The following is a 15,650-nucleotide window of genomic DNA, read 5'->3' on the forward strand; positions in this document are numbered from 1 at the left end:
GAAGAGTGTCAGTGTCTGCCTGGCCAAGTTATATTTGGTATAAGCTAAAATGTGAACTTAAGCTTATACTTTTATACCAGTTTGACCCCAAATGGACATACATGTGGAGACAGGAGTGACCTGTTTCTCTTATACCATTTCAGAAAGGGTTTAGATTAACTAGCAAAATATCATTCTCATTTTGGAATCAGTGGGTACCCACAGTGGCACAGACCACCATGACTAGCCCTTTACAATGGGTAATATTTAGGTCAGGTGAAATCAGGCTCCAGGCTCACAGTGGCCAGGCTAGTTCATGGCTGTGCTGATTTCAGTTTCATCGTATAAAGGGTTAACAAAATAAACCCCACTATCTTTATTAGGCATTTCCTTCATCACTTCTTCTGTTGACCATGCCTCAGATAACTCCTACAACAAAAACAGAGAGAAAGCATGAGAGGAGAAAAGTGAGGAAGAGCAAGCTCAAGTCACTGCAACATAAAGCAAACGTGAGCCTGGTGACACAGTGGGTGTGTGCCTGGCAGGTATCGTACACGGGAATTGCCAGATTCAGACTCCTGCCTAGCCCAGGTTTGGGCCTCAAACCGTGTCCAGTGGCAGATGTCCTCAGAGGGTTCAAGAAATGCCGTAGCTGACTTATGGACTGAAGAACCCTTAGAAGAAGTTTCCCCTCAGCTCCTTTTGGCTGGGCCAGGGTGGCTGTACACATGGAAGTAAGGGACATCTTTCTCTCTAAAACATCTCTACCCCAGCACTGTTTTCACCACTTGGTGTCCAGAAAATGAAAGGCCTCAGCTATGCTTTGAATGGGGAGTTCCGGCCCAGCTTCCCACAGCTGGTAACTCACAGGAGCAGGCTTCCCAGCCCACTTCAGCCCCAAATGCTGGATATACCCAGGTAGCATGAAATGCACTCAAAACACAGGCCGCCTGCTCCTTTTTGTGTGTAATGTGAGAACACGAGTCTCACACCGTGACAAGTTTCTGGCTGCAGTGCAGCCACTGAGCTGCGCAGCAATCTGCAGCGAGGATGACCTCAAGAGCTTCCACTACCACAGCAGTGCAGGGCTCTTTTCCTTGAGTGAAGGATGAGACTTCCTTAGTGGCGCACAGGCCGTCCGCTGGTGTAGCTTTCAGGGACTAGACTCCCACATGCTGAGCGGGTCCTCCATCCCAGGGGCTCCTCACCTGATGTTCTACCAACACAGACAAAAGGTCCGGTCACCCAGCTGGGCCTTCAGAGGGTACGGCCATGGGTAGGACCGGCAGTGTGACGCTCTGAGCCAGGGAAGAGAGAAGAAAGTGAAGGCACGTACCATTTTGCTTGTTGCCGTATCGAACATGGGGTTGTCAAACCCTTTGTCACCAGGTTCTTCCACAGGCTCCTGGTTCCCCATTCTGTTTTGCAGCAGAGCCAAGTGAATGGTTGGTAATCTGGGGGGAAACACATCTTCAGCTCAAAAACATGAACCCTCTTAACGCTGCCAGCTGCTCTTGCAGCTCCTCTGGTGACCTGGTTTTCCTTCACATGCCAGGTAGAATAGTATGCTGCCCCTCCTCACACCTCCCCACCCCCAGAAAATGGGTGTAGTTGTCATTTGAGAAAGCTGGATGCAGCAGGTCTGAGCCATTGTGCCTGAGAGGAAGGAATTATTCATTAGGAAGAAAGTTAAGAAAGAAAAAAAAACCCACTTAATACAATTATTAATTTTCCCCTCTTGAGCTAATATGACCATTTACACTGAGAAGGCTTGAGCCAGCTCGTCTCAAATCCATAATCTCCGATTATCAGGTGCCACAGAACCCGGGAACTTCACTCCTAGTCTAGCACCCTATCGTGCTCGGTACTAGAGATCGGCAGAGAGCCTACCACGACCTCGACTGTGGCCTGTGAGTAATGGCTCTGCTTTCACAGAATTGGTCTTAATATTTTATGTTAGAAGCAAGCCAGTCTAAAGGCACAGGGTGCCTCAAGGGTATCAAACTCCCTCTCTCAACTTGTTAGTTAAGCAGTAGTTAGAATATTGGGGTGGTTTTGTGACTATGGCTTCCCGTAGGGTTCAGGGCACTTTATCTGGTAGTAGCAGCTTCTCCTCACCATGGACCCCGAGCATTGTCACCATAGTGGGAAGACCTCTCAGAGCCTGTAGCTGATCCTTTTCACTTTCCCACTTTTGCATAACCAGCAGCGAGGATACAAATGCCAAAATGGCACTTGTTCCCTGGCTGGAATTCAGCCCCTGCAGTGGACAAGAACAGCCAAAGAGAAGGGCTTGTTCTTGGATTCAGCCGCATTTTTATTACTTCATGAACTTTCAGTCAGCACAGTGAAAAGCTCATTTCAAAGGCCTGTCCAGCTTCCAAACTAACGTCACTAGGAGATAAATAATCAAGTCACAATTATGGGGTTTGGAGTTTTATTTAGAAATTAAACGAAGCCGCTATTTTATTGCTAGGAAATGCTAATCATCTTGGTGCTTGTCAAGTAGCAAGAAAAACAAATGGTGCCTGCAAGCAGGGCTCAGTGATAAAAAAATGACACTAATGAACTGGAAAAGCAGAAGCACCCTGACTTGGGAGCTTCGGATTTCCAGCTGCCTGGACACAGCCAGTGTCCACAGTGACCGTGTCCTTTGGGATGCAACAGCAGCCTGGCTACATGGGTCTTCTTCTGGAAACTTTAGCCTCATTGACACCTATCTATGCTGTCATCTTTAAAGTGATAGCACTTCCCATTTAGATCAGCATAAAAATCCCTAATGCTGGTTCAGTTCATCCCAATTTGATGGCGTGAAATAAGCTCTACTAGCATACAGGTGCTGCTACTGGTGGCTCTATTGAGATGAGGAGTCTTTCATCAGCATAAATATGTTGGCAAGATCTCACCCATTCCCAGACCAGTTATGCTGGTAAAAAAAATGCAAGTGTACACCAACCTTTTTATGTCTCTCACAGTGGCTTGTGGGACAGATACCTGCAGAAGACACTGGACAACACGGAGAATCACCCTAAGGTCTGGGCAGGGACCTCTCCCCAAACAATACAATACCACCACCCTCAGCTCAGCCTTTGGTTTTTGCCCTGAACTAGTACAAACACATACTACAGTGCTGTCAGAGATACTTCACAAATAGCTGTGATGTTGGCATTTCCCTCTTCTCTTCCTGCCCTCTGTTCTGTACTATGAAACACATCCAAACAAGCCACCACCTAGCACAGCTCTCCCTGGTTTGTAAACACACAGTGATGTGTTCAGCAGGCCACATATGCAATGACTGTTACCCCTTGCTTTACTAGAAAGCAATCTCCAACAAAGGATGAGCAATTGAAATTAACTGCTGGCCAAGAGATCAGTCAAAACCCCCCAAGTCATATTCCTCAATCTGCAATCCTCAAAAAGCAGTGAGGTCCCCCAGCAGCTGTCCTCACTCAGGTGCTCAGTGGGCATCTGGAAAGCCAGACCAAGCCCATCACTGTCTCACTCACCATTTGTAAAGCTCTGAGCAAAGTTGTATGAGAGATAATTAATAACTAAGGTGATACTCTAAGGCAGGATGTGGTAGTTTTTTCTCTGCTTTGCAATTCTCTTTCATGAGTATGAAGCTGCAGAACAAATATTTACAGCTGTTTTTGCACATTAATATTTAACAATGAGCATGAAGCAGGTGATTGCAATTCTCCATCCAGATGTAGGGCTGCAAGGAAAGGGTTACGAGCAATGAGTAATTGTGTGGCATGGGACATGGATACGAAACCAGTGTAACGCGACTTTAGCTGCAGTCCAGGAGTACTTGGCGCAGGAAGGGAAGGGAAACTTGGAGTGACCTAAGAATTCCCCTGAGGGAGGACCACTGTGCACCACTCTGGTTCCTGGGTGAGTCAGAGTGGTCTGTTGTCATTTATGTCATTTTCTGACAGTGACAAGGGCCCAAGCGTTGGTGGGATGCAAGACCACCCAGGCAGGACTGTGTACCAGGTTGCAGGGATGGGCGGTGGTATTGGAGCTACCATCTCCCCTAAAAACCCCCCTACCCAATAGTTTGGAGACCAGTGTTAGGGCCACATGGCTCTGACGGATCAGCATGAAGTTGCTCTAATGAAGGGGAGGCATTGGGACTACAGGGTTTGTTTCAGGTGTCAGTGAGGTGCCACAAGACCACAGAATCTAGTCCAACCAACTTATTAAGATTCTTTATCGCTCAGCAATGTAATAGGAGTGAAGACTCTGGACCTACCTTATGGTGCCTTTCCTACAGAGAAGCAGCATTACTCCAAACACCAGCAGACCAAGAAGCAGACCAAAAACAGCCTCCACAATCGTACGGCCATCCACACTGTGACCTCCTAGCATGCTCGAAGTAGCTACTTGTACATTATCCATCACAATGCCAAAGGATGCACCTGGTCCATGAGGAAGAAGAAATAGATGGTAGATTCTCTGACATAAGTTTATATAATACCATTCACCTTCAGCCCAGCCTGCAGTCCTGTCCTGAACTGGTATGAACATATACCACAGGGTTCCTAAAGATACTCTTCACAACTCACTATAGTAGTGGCATGTCCCCAAACATGGGCATGAATAAATAGATAGTGCTACAGCTATGTGAAGTCAGTGGTTTCAGCATACAGGGGGATGTGAGAAACATCTCATCAGGTCTGGTTAGCGTGGCACACACGCACAACTCACTTCACAAGTAAGGTTGAACACATCCAAGTGAGACCCACTCCAAACCATCCAGTTTCAGGTAGGCTAAGATTTTTAAAGAATGTAAATCTAAAATTAGGCTCCTGAATGCACCTTTAGGCTTCTAAAAAAATAGCCTGGCCTAAATTTCAAATTTAGATAGAAAAGTTCTTCAACATCACAGTTGTTTGCCATCTCTACTGCACAGGAAGTGTTAGCTGTACTTGGGCTGTACAATCCTGTGGGGGACCCAGTTATACAAGGGTAAGAGTGCCCAATCTCCAACAGTGAAGCAAAAATCCATGAGGTTCGGGAAATGCTGTCATACAGGAATAAGCTATCTGGGCATTAGCACCTTTAGCCCTTCTGACTGTATCTGCTTAAGGGCTGTACTGATGTAACTGTGCTGCTACACTGGCGTAGCTAAAGCAATGCAGGCTGTGTGTAGGTAAGATCAGAAGGCTCAGTGAATGGCATGATTTTATGTGGGGCTACTCTTGTATGTTCACAAGCCCAGTTAAACCAGTTTTAAACTGCTACAAGCATGCCCCCTTACCATATAGCTAAATAATCATAGAAGTGCCCTCTGTGCAGATAAGCCACTGGGGTGAAGTCTGTTGACCTAGGCTGGTGTATGCAAAGCATGGTGAAGCTGAAAGTTGTTAAGCACGGATGCAGGAAGTGCCCCACATGGGCTAGTGGACACTGATAATTACACTGTCACTTGATTTTCTGCAGCTTGCATTAGAGCAGGGGTCAGCAACCTATGGCCAGATCCAGCCTGCAGAGAGATTGGGTCCAGCTCGTGATGGCCAACTGAGGTGCTCATGGTCGTTCCAGAACCTCAGTCCCCTCATACCTCCACCTTGTGGGAGATGCCACTGCTGTGGGAGGTGGTGCCAGCATGGGCAACAGAGGGTTAACACGGGGGAGTAAATGCAGCCCCTCTACCGTAGCCACTGGTTTGCTCACCACTGAATTTGCCTTTGCCAATTGTTACTGGTGACAGCATTCAGGATATTAGGTAATGGGGGTGAGCCCCGCTATCAGCAGCCACTGCATTAACCCTGGGGCTGCTGGCTGCACTGATACCTCCCCTGCTGTGGCAGGGCCTCTCAAGGTGGAAGTGGAGGAGTGAGGCAGATGAGGGGATGGGAGCTACTGGAGCACGATCCTCGCATTGTCTCATTAGCAGCACATTGGAGGGGGTTGTCCTTTGGGGAGATCAGTGGCCTGTGATGGTGGCCAGGTCATATGTGGTGGGCCACCAAGATTAAAATGTTGCCAACCCCTGTCTTAGAGTGCCCTGTGGTATCTGGGCAAGTGTGTACAGTAGGTGACTGAGACCAGTTACCGTGCTCTGCTATGTCACTCATGATGTCCTCAGCCAGCTGTTCAGCATTAGTCCCCATCCATGACCCAGCTTTATCATCAATTAGCACAATCTGGATGACTGGAACTGAGCCCCGTGGTACAAGTCCCAGAAAGCTCTGCCCTTTCTGCACCTTGGATATGGCCATCTGCACACCTGCATATTTGGGCTTTTCATGCCAGGAAAGACAGAAAATGCATTAGGTCGTCAGGCAGAGTTGACTGGGACATCTCTATAGAGAGCTATGATAGATGCACCAATAAGCACTGTCTATAAATCTTAATGTAAGTATCATTGAAGAGTTGCTGTTGCCATGAATCGCACATCACTACCGCATTCTCAAAGTGACATGGTTTATGCCCCACTTTTCCCTCTAGGCCTGTGAGCAGCACACACCAGGGGCAAATGTCAAGGTAATATAGTCAGTGCTGGGTTTGTATGCAGGAATATTGCTCCCCTACAAAATCAACAGGAGGTGGATCTCTCCATCTGGCCTCTGTAGAAGTACACACAGTGCTTAGCACACCCCTTAAATAACATATGGATAATCAGATGGTCAGAAAGATGACAGAAGCCAGACTCTCAGCCACGTCCCCTCAGCACCCCAGCAATATTCTGATTTTGATGGCACTGGTGCACATGCAGAGTTTCTCTCAGAGGCGGTGGAGTTACTCTGCAGCTACACACCACTGTCGTCGAGCAGAAGCTGAGCCAGAGGATCTGTTATGGAAAAACTCTCCAACCCATGTCCTCCTCCATGTGACAGTACAGGGTCTGTGCTGGGCGTGAGGAACCAGAAGGTATCTGAACCCAGGTACCCCCAGGGCCTGGCCATTCTACAGTACAGCTTGGAGACCTTGCCCCACTGCCGTCTCCTTCAGTGTTTCTGCTCAAAACTGTGGCTGAAGATCCAGGCATTTCTGCATCCAGTGGTCCCCAGGCTGCCAGACAGCATAAAGCAGGACTCACTGTGTCAAATAGAGGAGGGAGGAAGTGGTTGACCTCAGTGTGAAAATACTACAACCTAGTCCATCTCTAGCACTTCCTTTCTGCAACCCATGCCCCTTTCTTTACATCTGGGGAAACTCAGAACCAGAAAGGCTAGGTAATTTATACATGGTCACCCACTGGCAAATGCAGGACTCCCAGTTCCAGTTAACTGCTCTAACCACTAGCCCACCATGCCTGTAGCAAACACTGCACAGAGCCACAGGACAGTTGTGAGAGGTCTCATGTACCCAAGTCAGCAAACAGTGAGTGGTCCTTCATTATGTGTAACCATTCAGTACGTACAGAGAGGGGAAGCTGGATGTGACCGGGAACAAGGGAAACTGTAATGGTCCAGATGGGAAATAGGGACTTCCTGCCAGCCAGCTGAACCCAGAACTCATGTCTGTGAGCTCCTGCAGCTGAGTTCCTGTTGGAGGTCAGAAGCCAGGGCTACAGACAGCTCCTGCACACCCTGCCTTCCAGTCACAATGGTCTCACACAGAGGTACGCACTCTGACCTCACTGGCATATCATTCATGCCAGTATGCTATAAATCATATGACAAAACTGAGTTGCATATTAGCAAGGTTTCCTGGTATCTATTTTAACAACATACTCACAACCTCTCTCCAAATAGACTAGCGTACCAGGGTCAGGAAGGCGTGAAGAAGTCTGTTCCGATACTGCCCAATGTCAAACTGTGGAGTGTATTCCAGTGAAATAGTGGCTCCTGCAGTTCAAAGGGAGAAAGACAAGACAACACAGCAGGCTCATTGATTTTGTACTTACTGGGACACCTCACCTTGCAGGCGGGTTGCTGGATCGATGTGCTTTCCACATTCAATCAAGATACAGATTGCTACAAGAGTCACCAACAATTCTTCAGCCCTGTTGGATCATCTGGTATAATTCTAGCACCCCGAAAAGGGGAATATTGACAGTGATTTGCTAAAAAGCTTGCAGAAGGAAACTTTCCTAGTCTCTTACAGTTTAAAAATCCAAAATGGTTCGTTCCTATTAGAGTTTTTTCATCCCTTATGAACTATCCCCTAGTTCTCAAAGTGTGTGTATATGTTTGGGGGAGGGGGAGGTCCTTGAAAACTCAGAGGTGTTTGTAAAGCAGTTGGAGATCTTTAGTTTTAAAACATAAGAGAGGGCAAATTCAGTTCCCTCCGTCAATGGAACTACATTAATTGACACAAAATTTTCCCTTGAAAAGCACAAGCCAAAGTTTCTGAAGTATGAAGTTCTATTAATTGCTTTAAAGGGTTTTGCTCCTATGAACAGCTTTGAGAAATATATGTTGCTGCCTTAATGAATTTAGCATGATGGTGATTATAACTGTGTACAAAAAAACTCCCATTAACCTTCCAGGTAGATTAGCAGATAAGCACCCATATATAGAAGAAACTCTGCCAAACCGTTAGGTACATTTTCATTTCAAGTGAAATTTAGCCTAGGTCGTAAAGATGACATTTATTGAAGAAATAAAGTGCATTTGCCTTGGGTAGTTTCCATTAGTGTCAACCCTGATGCCAAAATAGAACAAGATCCTCCCAGCTTCAACTCACTCAATGGTTTATGACAACCCAATATAATAAACCAGACAGAAGAATTCATAAAAACGAGAGACACAGGGCCATGGTCCAGGATAGAGTTTGAATGTTAGCGGTGTAGAGGCATAAGCGTAATTCGGCACTCTGGGTAATTCAGGCTTCAGAAATGGGCCCAAACCCATCATAATCGTGTTGCAACATTTGGGCTTGATTTGAACTCACTGCTCCATGGCCCTGACACTGACTTCCTTAAACAAGTGCCTAGCACCAGTGTTAGCCCCGCAAATTCATGTTTAGCCTTTTAAACAAAAGCAGATGAATATGCGCTGTGGCTGGATTCCCACCCCAGCTCCCACTGAAGTCAGAAGGCGGACCTCAACTACCAGCTTCATCCCCTCACTTCAATGATTAGTTAGTATTTATGTCGTGCTTGTAAGATGTCAGGGCACTAACAAGGGCACTAAGCGTTGGCTGCTCTATGTCCTGATCATCCTGCAAGCCCATGCTCCCATCCTGTCAGTTGCTGTGGGTAAACCCTGAGCAAAAATCCACTAGGGGCCTTGCCTGAAAAGGGGTATTGGCATTACCAGGCCCTAAAATGCACTGCTTTCCACATTTCTTTCAATCTCATTTTCTAGGGAGGGTGGGGGTGATGGGGAGGAGTAGGGAGAAAGTGTGATGCAAAATCTGGGACCATTCAGCCAGTGAATACTCATGAGCCTAAGCCAAAGCAGTCAAGGGCTTGCCAAGCTAAAGCAAAGCAAAACAAAGCAAAAGTGGTCAGGCACACGGGGTTTCAGGTCTGGAGGGACCAAATTCTGCCACAACTACTGCATTATTGGAAGCTGCCAAGTCATAGTTTCATAGTTAGTGTCATAGTTTGTAGGGTCGGAAGGGACCTGAGCAGATCATTGCGCCCGACCCCCTGCCATGGCAGCAAAGAGTCCTGGGGTCAAACAACCCCGGCAAGGTGATTGTCTAGCCAGGAGACCACTAACAGAAATTGTTACACACTTTGATATTTAAAAAAAGAAATAAAGTGGAAGGAATAACATGGAAAAGCCTTCCCCTGATGGGATGCTTAAGATCTCTGAGGAAAAAATGTAGGGCTTCAGTAAGTGAAGTAAGGGTTATGCCTCATCTTGGAGAAACTCCACCCTAAGGGAGTCCTGAATGCAGTGCAGTGAATGCAGTGTAACTAATAGGAGTTTTTCCATTGGCTCCCCTGGACTCTGGATCAGGCCCAAAATTGGTGCATACAAGTCTACATGTCACGCTCGGTCTCCCCAACCTTCCCATCTCTGAGACCTGCTGCCAGTACAGCTGTAGTATAAAGAGCCAGCCTTCCCCCAGGGCTGAGCACCACCACTTAAGGCCTAGCGCTGAGGCAGTGGGTATCATGAGAAGCAAGGAGGCCAGACAGTCTGCCAGGGATGGCTACGAGCCTAACTCGGCACTCACCACATATTGTACAGCAATGCCCCACCGGCTGCAGAGGGTTCTTACACTCCAGCGCTGGGCACCGATCCCCAGAGTCACCAAGCAAAGCTCCACAGATCCGCTGACGTTCCTTAAGTAAAAGCATAGAGTAAATTACTCTGACCCAGGGCTGCCTGGGGACCTGCTTCAGCTCCATTTTTTATTCAGTTTGGCAAACAGAAAAGAGATTGCAGAGCCCCGCGTGAGCTCAGTGCTTCGTGTCTGCAGCTCGAGGACACCCATGCAGCCCCCAAACTAACAAGGAGTTTCCAGGCAGCAGGTAAAGGCTTGTCAAACAGCAGCGGGAGAGCTCACCTTGGCATTCCCACAGTCACAGCCGGATTTGTCTGCACACCCGTCGTTCAGCACCTGGAAGGTCCCGTTGCCATGAAACTGCAGCTTGGCAGAGCCGCTTTGCATGTACTCAGCCAGGGCTTCGTTGCTGGTGAACTTCTAAATCCCCAACCAGAGAAAATCTTTAAAAAATTAGCCTTTCCTGAAAGCAGGGAACACTGGTGTGAAACTTCGCTAGGCATCAGGTGAGCAGCAAGGCAGCACAGGCTTTGCACACAGGGAAGGAGGGAGTTAAGTATCATAACCTTGCCCTTTCCCTCCCAGGCCACCGGCAAAGGAAAATTACCAGGACTGTCCCTCTCCCTGGGATGATAGGGCCTGAGGAGGGCCTGAAAGGTTTTCCAAATTAAAGAAACAGTAAAAAATAGTGGCGTTTTTACTTCACTTCAGAACCATCAGGACTCTGACACTTGGTTTTCTCTTTCCCGGAGGTCTCCTTGGAAGACCAAAGAATTACAATGGAAGATTAAACCATCTTAAACTGCATGGATGGGGCTGTTGAATCATTAACAGAGAGAATTTTCCCCTCAGATCACTGGGCCTTTCAGTAATATAGTTGTTAGCAAAAACTCAATCAGCCTTTTAGTCTGATTGAAAATCCCAGCTGCTCTCAAGTTCTCCACTCATCCATACAACCTTCCAAGGGAAGATTTGCGTGAGACCAGGAGAGGGTCTGCCATGAAAAACAGGTGAGACAAGCTGCAAGACAAAAGACAAGAGTAAAACAAATCTTCTTTATGCCCTATGTAGGATGAGGAGAACGCATGAGTGCAGAGGACACAAACTGTTTTTTTTCCTTATCTTGTCAACCCTTAAAAATATGGGTACAATCAGCAAAGTGGCATCTTGTCTTCCTCTGCATATTGCCTCCTTATATGAAGTTCATGAACGCGGTAGTCTGAGATAGCAGGAAATTGGACTTGATGACCTGGGGTGCTCCTTCCAGGAATGTGCCCACAATGTGTCTCTTTGGAGACAAAACAGAAGCTTTGTCATTGATGTCGGAAGAGCCAGCCTGGTCTGTTCAATACCTCTTTGGTCCTGTCAATACAATACTGGGAAACAAATGAAACTCTCCTCTATGTGCTCTTACATTATGTGAGCTCAGTTTGAATGCTGTCTTATCTATGCTGCTTCCTAACAGTGGTTGGTCCCAGCCTGGACACAGCCAAACCGGGGAAACTTATCTAGAATATTAAAAAACAACACAACAACAACACTGCGGTGGTCCCTCCTCTGTGCCAATCAGCCAAATAACGTTAGAAACAGCAATAGTAAGTGATTTGCTTTACTGTCTCTAAGGGTCCCAATGCATGACATTTCTTCAGTCTTAATGAGCAAGTCAGTAGAGCCTTGTCTGTGCCAGAACTAATGAGTCTGGAAGGGACAAAAGGTGAGAAGGCCACTAGGTAATTTCCACGAAGCCACTAGCCTGATTCTGGTCAGGGCTTTTCTTCAGCACAGCACTGTGGCACCTAGGTCCAACCCTCAAGACAATACAGACACCCAGACATCGGGTGCATCTACACAAGATACTTACTGCGGAGTTGCCTAAATTAGCTCCACAGTAAAGCATCACTGTCTACATGAGTGGTGCTATTAGGCCTGAGTAAACTAATTAACTCCGCCACAGGATAGTACTGCCCAATACAAGTATTATTCTCTGGCAAAGCTATTTACTCTGCCACAATGCATGTGTAGATGGTGACTGGGGCTGACTGGGGCACAAGGGTGCTACTTTGTAGGGCTGCCTGCCAGTTTGCCCCACGCTGTAGCACCCTCATGCCCCAGCCAGCCCCTCTGCAGCATGTTGACCTGGGCAGGACCAGCCCCAGGCTGGCAAGCTGAGCCCCTGGATCCCCTGCCAGCCAGGACTGCACCACCCCAGCTCAGTGTGCTGCAGTCCCAGGTGCACGAGTAAACACTGGGCCCAGGAGCAATAAGCTCCAGTGCAAACTGCGCCATAGTTTATTGTGTCGCCTTAATATTCACATGTAGCAGCTCCCACTGTGTCCAAACCCACAGGAATTCATGGGTGTGCCTATCCCAGGTCACATGATTACCTAGACAGCAAGCTCCTTGCTCTGCAATGGTAACCTGGGCCCAGACATGAGATCCTTCACACTGCTGTGATAGAAACAACAGTTCCTGAGCCAGCCAGGCATATCTCCCACTTCATGAAACAGCCAATACTCACTGCTTCAGGGACCACAGGCTTTACTACCTCAGGCTATCCAAAAGCCTAGCCACCCACTGAGCTAGTGTGGTGAAGGCACACCAATTGTTTAGCCAACAGCAAGCCAGGAAATGATGCCAGAGGTTCCCAAACTGACAGATTGCGCACCACCAATTTAAAATGACACAACCTTAAGTATCACCAGCAAATTTTTGCCATATGAAGTAATTATAATAAATCTATTTACATGCACCACTGACAGGTTGCCTGCGTACCACTGGTGTTACCCATACCACAGATTGGGAACTGCTAATATAGGCACCTTTGACTTCCCACCCTGAAGGACCAGGTACCCATTTACAGCTGGGTCAACTGGGAACAGCCTCTGACATGAGCCCAGAACAGGGCTTGACTTCATGCCTCCAGAGCCTGAGTCTTAACCACTCGGCCATCACACCATTCTCAGCAGCTGGATCTGATCTTTCCCTTTGGATTCAGACACGGTGAGGACACAGCATAGCACAGCAGGTTCTGAGGCGGTACGCTCAGTTTTACATACCCAAATTTCCATGCACAGAACACCTCTGGACTGGGGCACAAGAGATAGTGCCATACTTACTAAAAGCAATTTACCTCCAGATCATGTTTGGCCAGTAAGGAGATGGAGGGACATGGAAGCTTAACCCCCCCAAACAATATGAACTCCTGTTCTAATCAACCAGAGCTGCCTCTGATAGATACCCAAGAGTCTCTCTCTCTTTCTCTTGTACTTTAATAACCCCTGTCTGACTCGTCACATAAAAAAATTCTCACTGTGTACAGCTGACCTGAGAAACTGTCTTTGCATGGCCCTGGGGTGTGTAGGGCAGGGTCAGGGGGAGTGTTTCAATCACTTAGGCTGCACAATTCTGTCCACCTTGCATTCACACATCTGATTTTTTTCTCAGATGCATAAGCCAAAACAGGTTTGCAACTCTAGAAGCCAAGGTCAAAGGCCTTTGGGAAATCTGGCTCCACAGGGTGCTAATGTCAAGCTCATACCTGGTACGGAGCAGGCTGTTATAACTGACCTGCACTAACCTGCCTAGCATGTGTCACTGCACTTTCTGTTCTCATGACCTACTTTTCAGGCTCTGAAATGGAGGGGGTGATGTGTTTGGTTTCTCAATTGTTCCACGTTACCTGGCCCATTATCGAGATACTCTGGAGATGAATCATTTGCTCTGAGGAGTCGATGTTTACTCGGAAGGAGGTTTCAGGTTGAAAGATAACATCATCGTGCTGGCACGGGACACGTTCTTCATCCACTGAGAAGAGGTATTTGCCTTGCTCTAGGTCCTCCAGGGAGGAGGCAGCATGCCACAGTGCTGGGTCATGCCACTTGTACTCCTCAGCATCAGTGAACATGACTTCTGACCCTGGGAAAAAAGACAAGGAGACTGAAGTGCACACTGGCCTGGATGGTATTCTCCCTGCCTGATGCACTGCTTTTTTTTGATTCTCAAATAGATCTGAGTTGTGGGAGTGCTGGATCTGAAGTGACAGAGCTAATAGCATAGAGCAGGATATAAAATGTGTTCTCTAATCATCCTGCTCTTGATAGCATCAGCAGTCGCTTCCTGGAGACTGGCCAATGCCTTGCAAAATCAGACACTTACAACTTAGATATTCCCTGTTCCCAGACTACAGTTTACCATGGAATCCACCTCTCGCAGCAGAGTTGTGCTCAAGTCTCAGCTTTGGCTCTGCTTTGCTTTTCTTTCTCCCCCCAAGTTTTGTTTCTAGCTTTCTGAGCTGGGGAGAAAACCTCCAAACAATTGACTGAGTACAAATAGGTCTAATAATAGCAGTCTGAGTCCCCTGAAAGTCTGAAAAAGAGCTGAGGGGTCCAAACAGCCTCCTTCATCACAGTGAGCGAGTTAACTCTAAAACCTACAAATGACAACTGATGTAACATTAACTGTTTCACTGCTGAACACTGTTGATGGCAACTTAAGGCAAAAATGCTTATCTCACAGTCCCAGACTGCCTCCTGCATCTCCCCAGACACTGACTTTAATATCAAGACCAAAAAAATGGTAGAGCTATTCACTGACTGTGTTATTTATGTTCATATTTAATTAATCACAACTCATTTAATTTTAAATGACGCTGACATGGAATTTACAGTTGGCTTCACAGGTTCTCTACACATGCCAAAGACAACGCTGAGACTAGGTCTCATGCAAAATGGACGAGGTCTGGGATGCAATTAATTATACAGATTGAATCTCAGCTGCACACAGCAATTCTAAATGGGCCGAAAGTCAGATCTTTCCTCAAGTTTTATCCAGAGAAAAGTGTCAATGAATTTTTGCCCAGGTCTTCAGAGTATGGCCCCTTCAAATTTCTAAGCACTTTGAAAGCAGCAGTTCTAAGCACAAAATGGCTGCATCCTGTGTACCACTGCAGTGACAGAGGAGTCCCATGAGCTGTCCTCCTGGAGGCTGGACTTCACTTTCTCTTGTTTTCTTGCATCTGAATTAAAAGTCACATTAGACTGAAAGTAGTTTCAACTTTTCAATCTGAAATAAAAATCCACTTAAACAACTCAGACTGAGAAAGGAGAATGAGACTGGGTCTGTTGCTAGCCCTTACCCAAGAGAAATGGTGCACTAGAGTCCACAGGCAATTCCAAACTTCATCTGAGTATGAAGATGATTTGGGAACAAGCCATACTTTATTAATGAACTGAGGAGTAGCTGGGCAGTTCTGCACCCTGAGCAGCAGCAATGCAATGGGCAGCAGCAGTGGCTGGTTGCCGCAATTCCTACTGGTACCAGGATGGCAGCAACTGCAGCTTTTATTTCCATCCCCTGTCAAGTCAGCATTGGGGTCTGATACCCCACTCCCCCCAAGCCCTGGAAAAGCAGAGGCAGAGCAAAAACCCAGACATTTGCTTGCATTTTAAAAACCTTCCCAGACAGACGGCAGAGGGCCAAAATAGAGGACATGTCTAGGAAAACCTGGATGTCTGGTAACCCTAAGTTAACCATCA

At 47.1% G+C, this 15,650-nt stretch overlaps 1 protein-coding gene across 2 annotated transcripts in view; it reads right to left on the reverse strand.

The window, feature by feature from the left end:
• AMN (amnion associated transmembrane protein) overlaps window positions 1-15,650 on the reverse strand; it is a 64,142-nt gene continuing 48,492 nt past the window's right edge. For both annotated transcript variants that reach the window (XM_019518531.1, XM_019518532.1), the window contains 8 exons: window positions 13,796-14,031; window positions 10,399-10,536; window positions 10,066-10,174; window positions 7,696-7,778; window positions 6,041-6,227; window positions 4,235-4,400; window positions 1,316-1,433; window positions 1-408 (listed from right to left, as the gene is read on the reverse strand). In XM_019518531.1, the coding sequence (XP_019374076.1) occupies window positions 289-408; window positions 1,316-1,433; window positions 4,235-4,400; window positions 6,041-6,227; window positions 7,696-7,778; window positions 10,066-10,174; window positions 10,399-10,536; window positions 13,796-14,031 (1,157 nt within the window). In that variant the 3' untranslated portion in view covers window positions 1-288. The remainder of the gene's footprint in view (window positions 409-1,315; window positions 1,434-4,234; window positions 4,401-6,040; window positions 6,228-7,695; window positions 7,779-10,065; window positions 10,175-10,398; window positions 10,537-13,795; window positions 14,032-15,650) is intronic.

This window comes from Gavialis gangeticus, unplaced genomic scaffold, assembly GCF_001723915.1.
Source record: "Gavialis gangeticus isolate Ggan-Ray unplaced genomic scaffold, GavGan_comp1, whole genome shotgun sequence".
NCBI lineage: Eukaryota > Metazoa > Chordata > Crocodylia > Gavialidae > Gavialis > Gavialis gangeticus.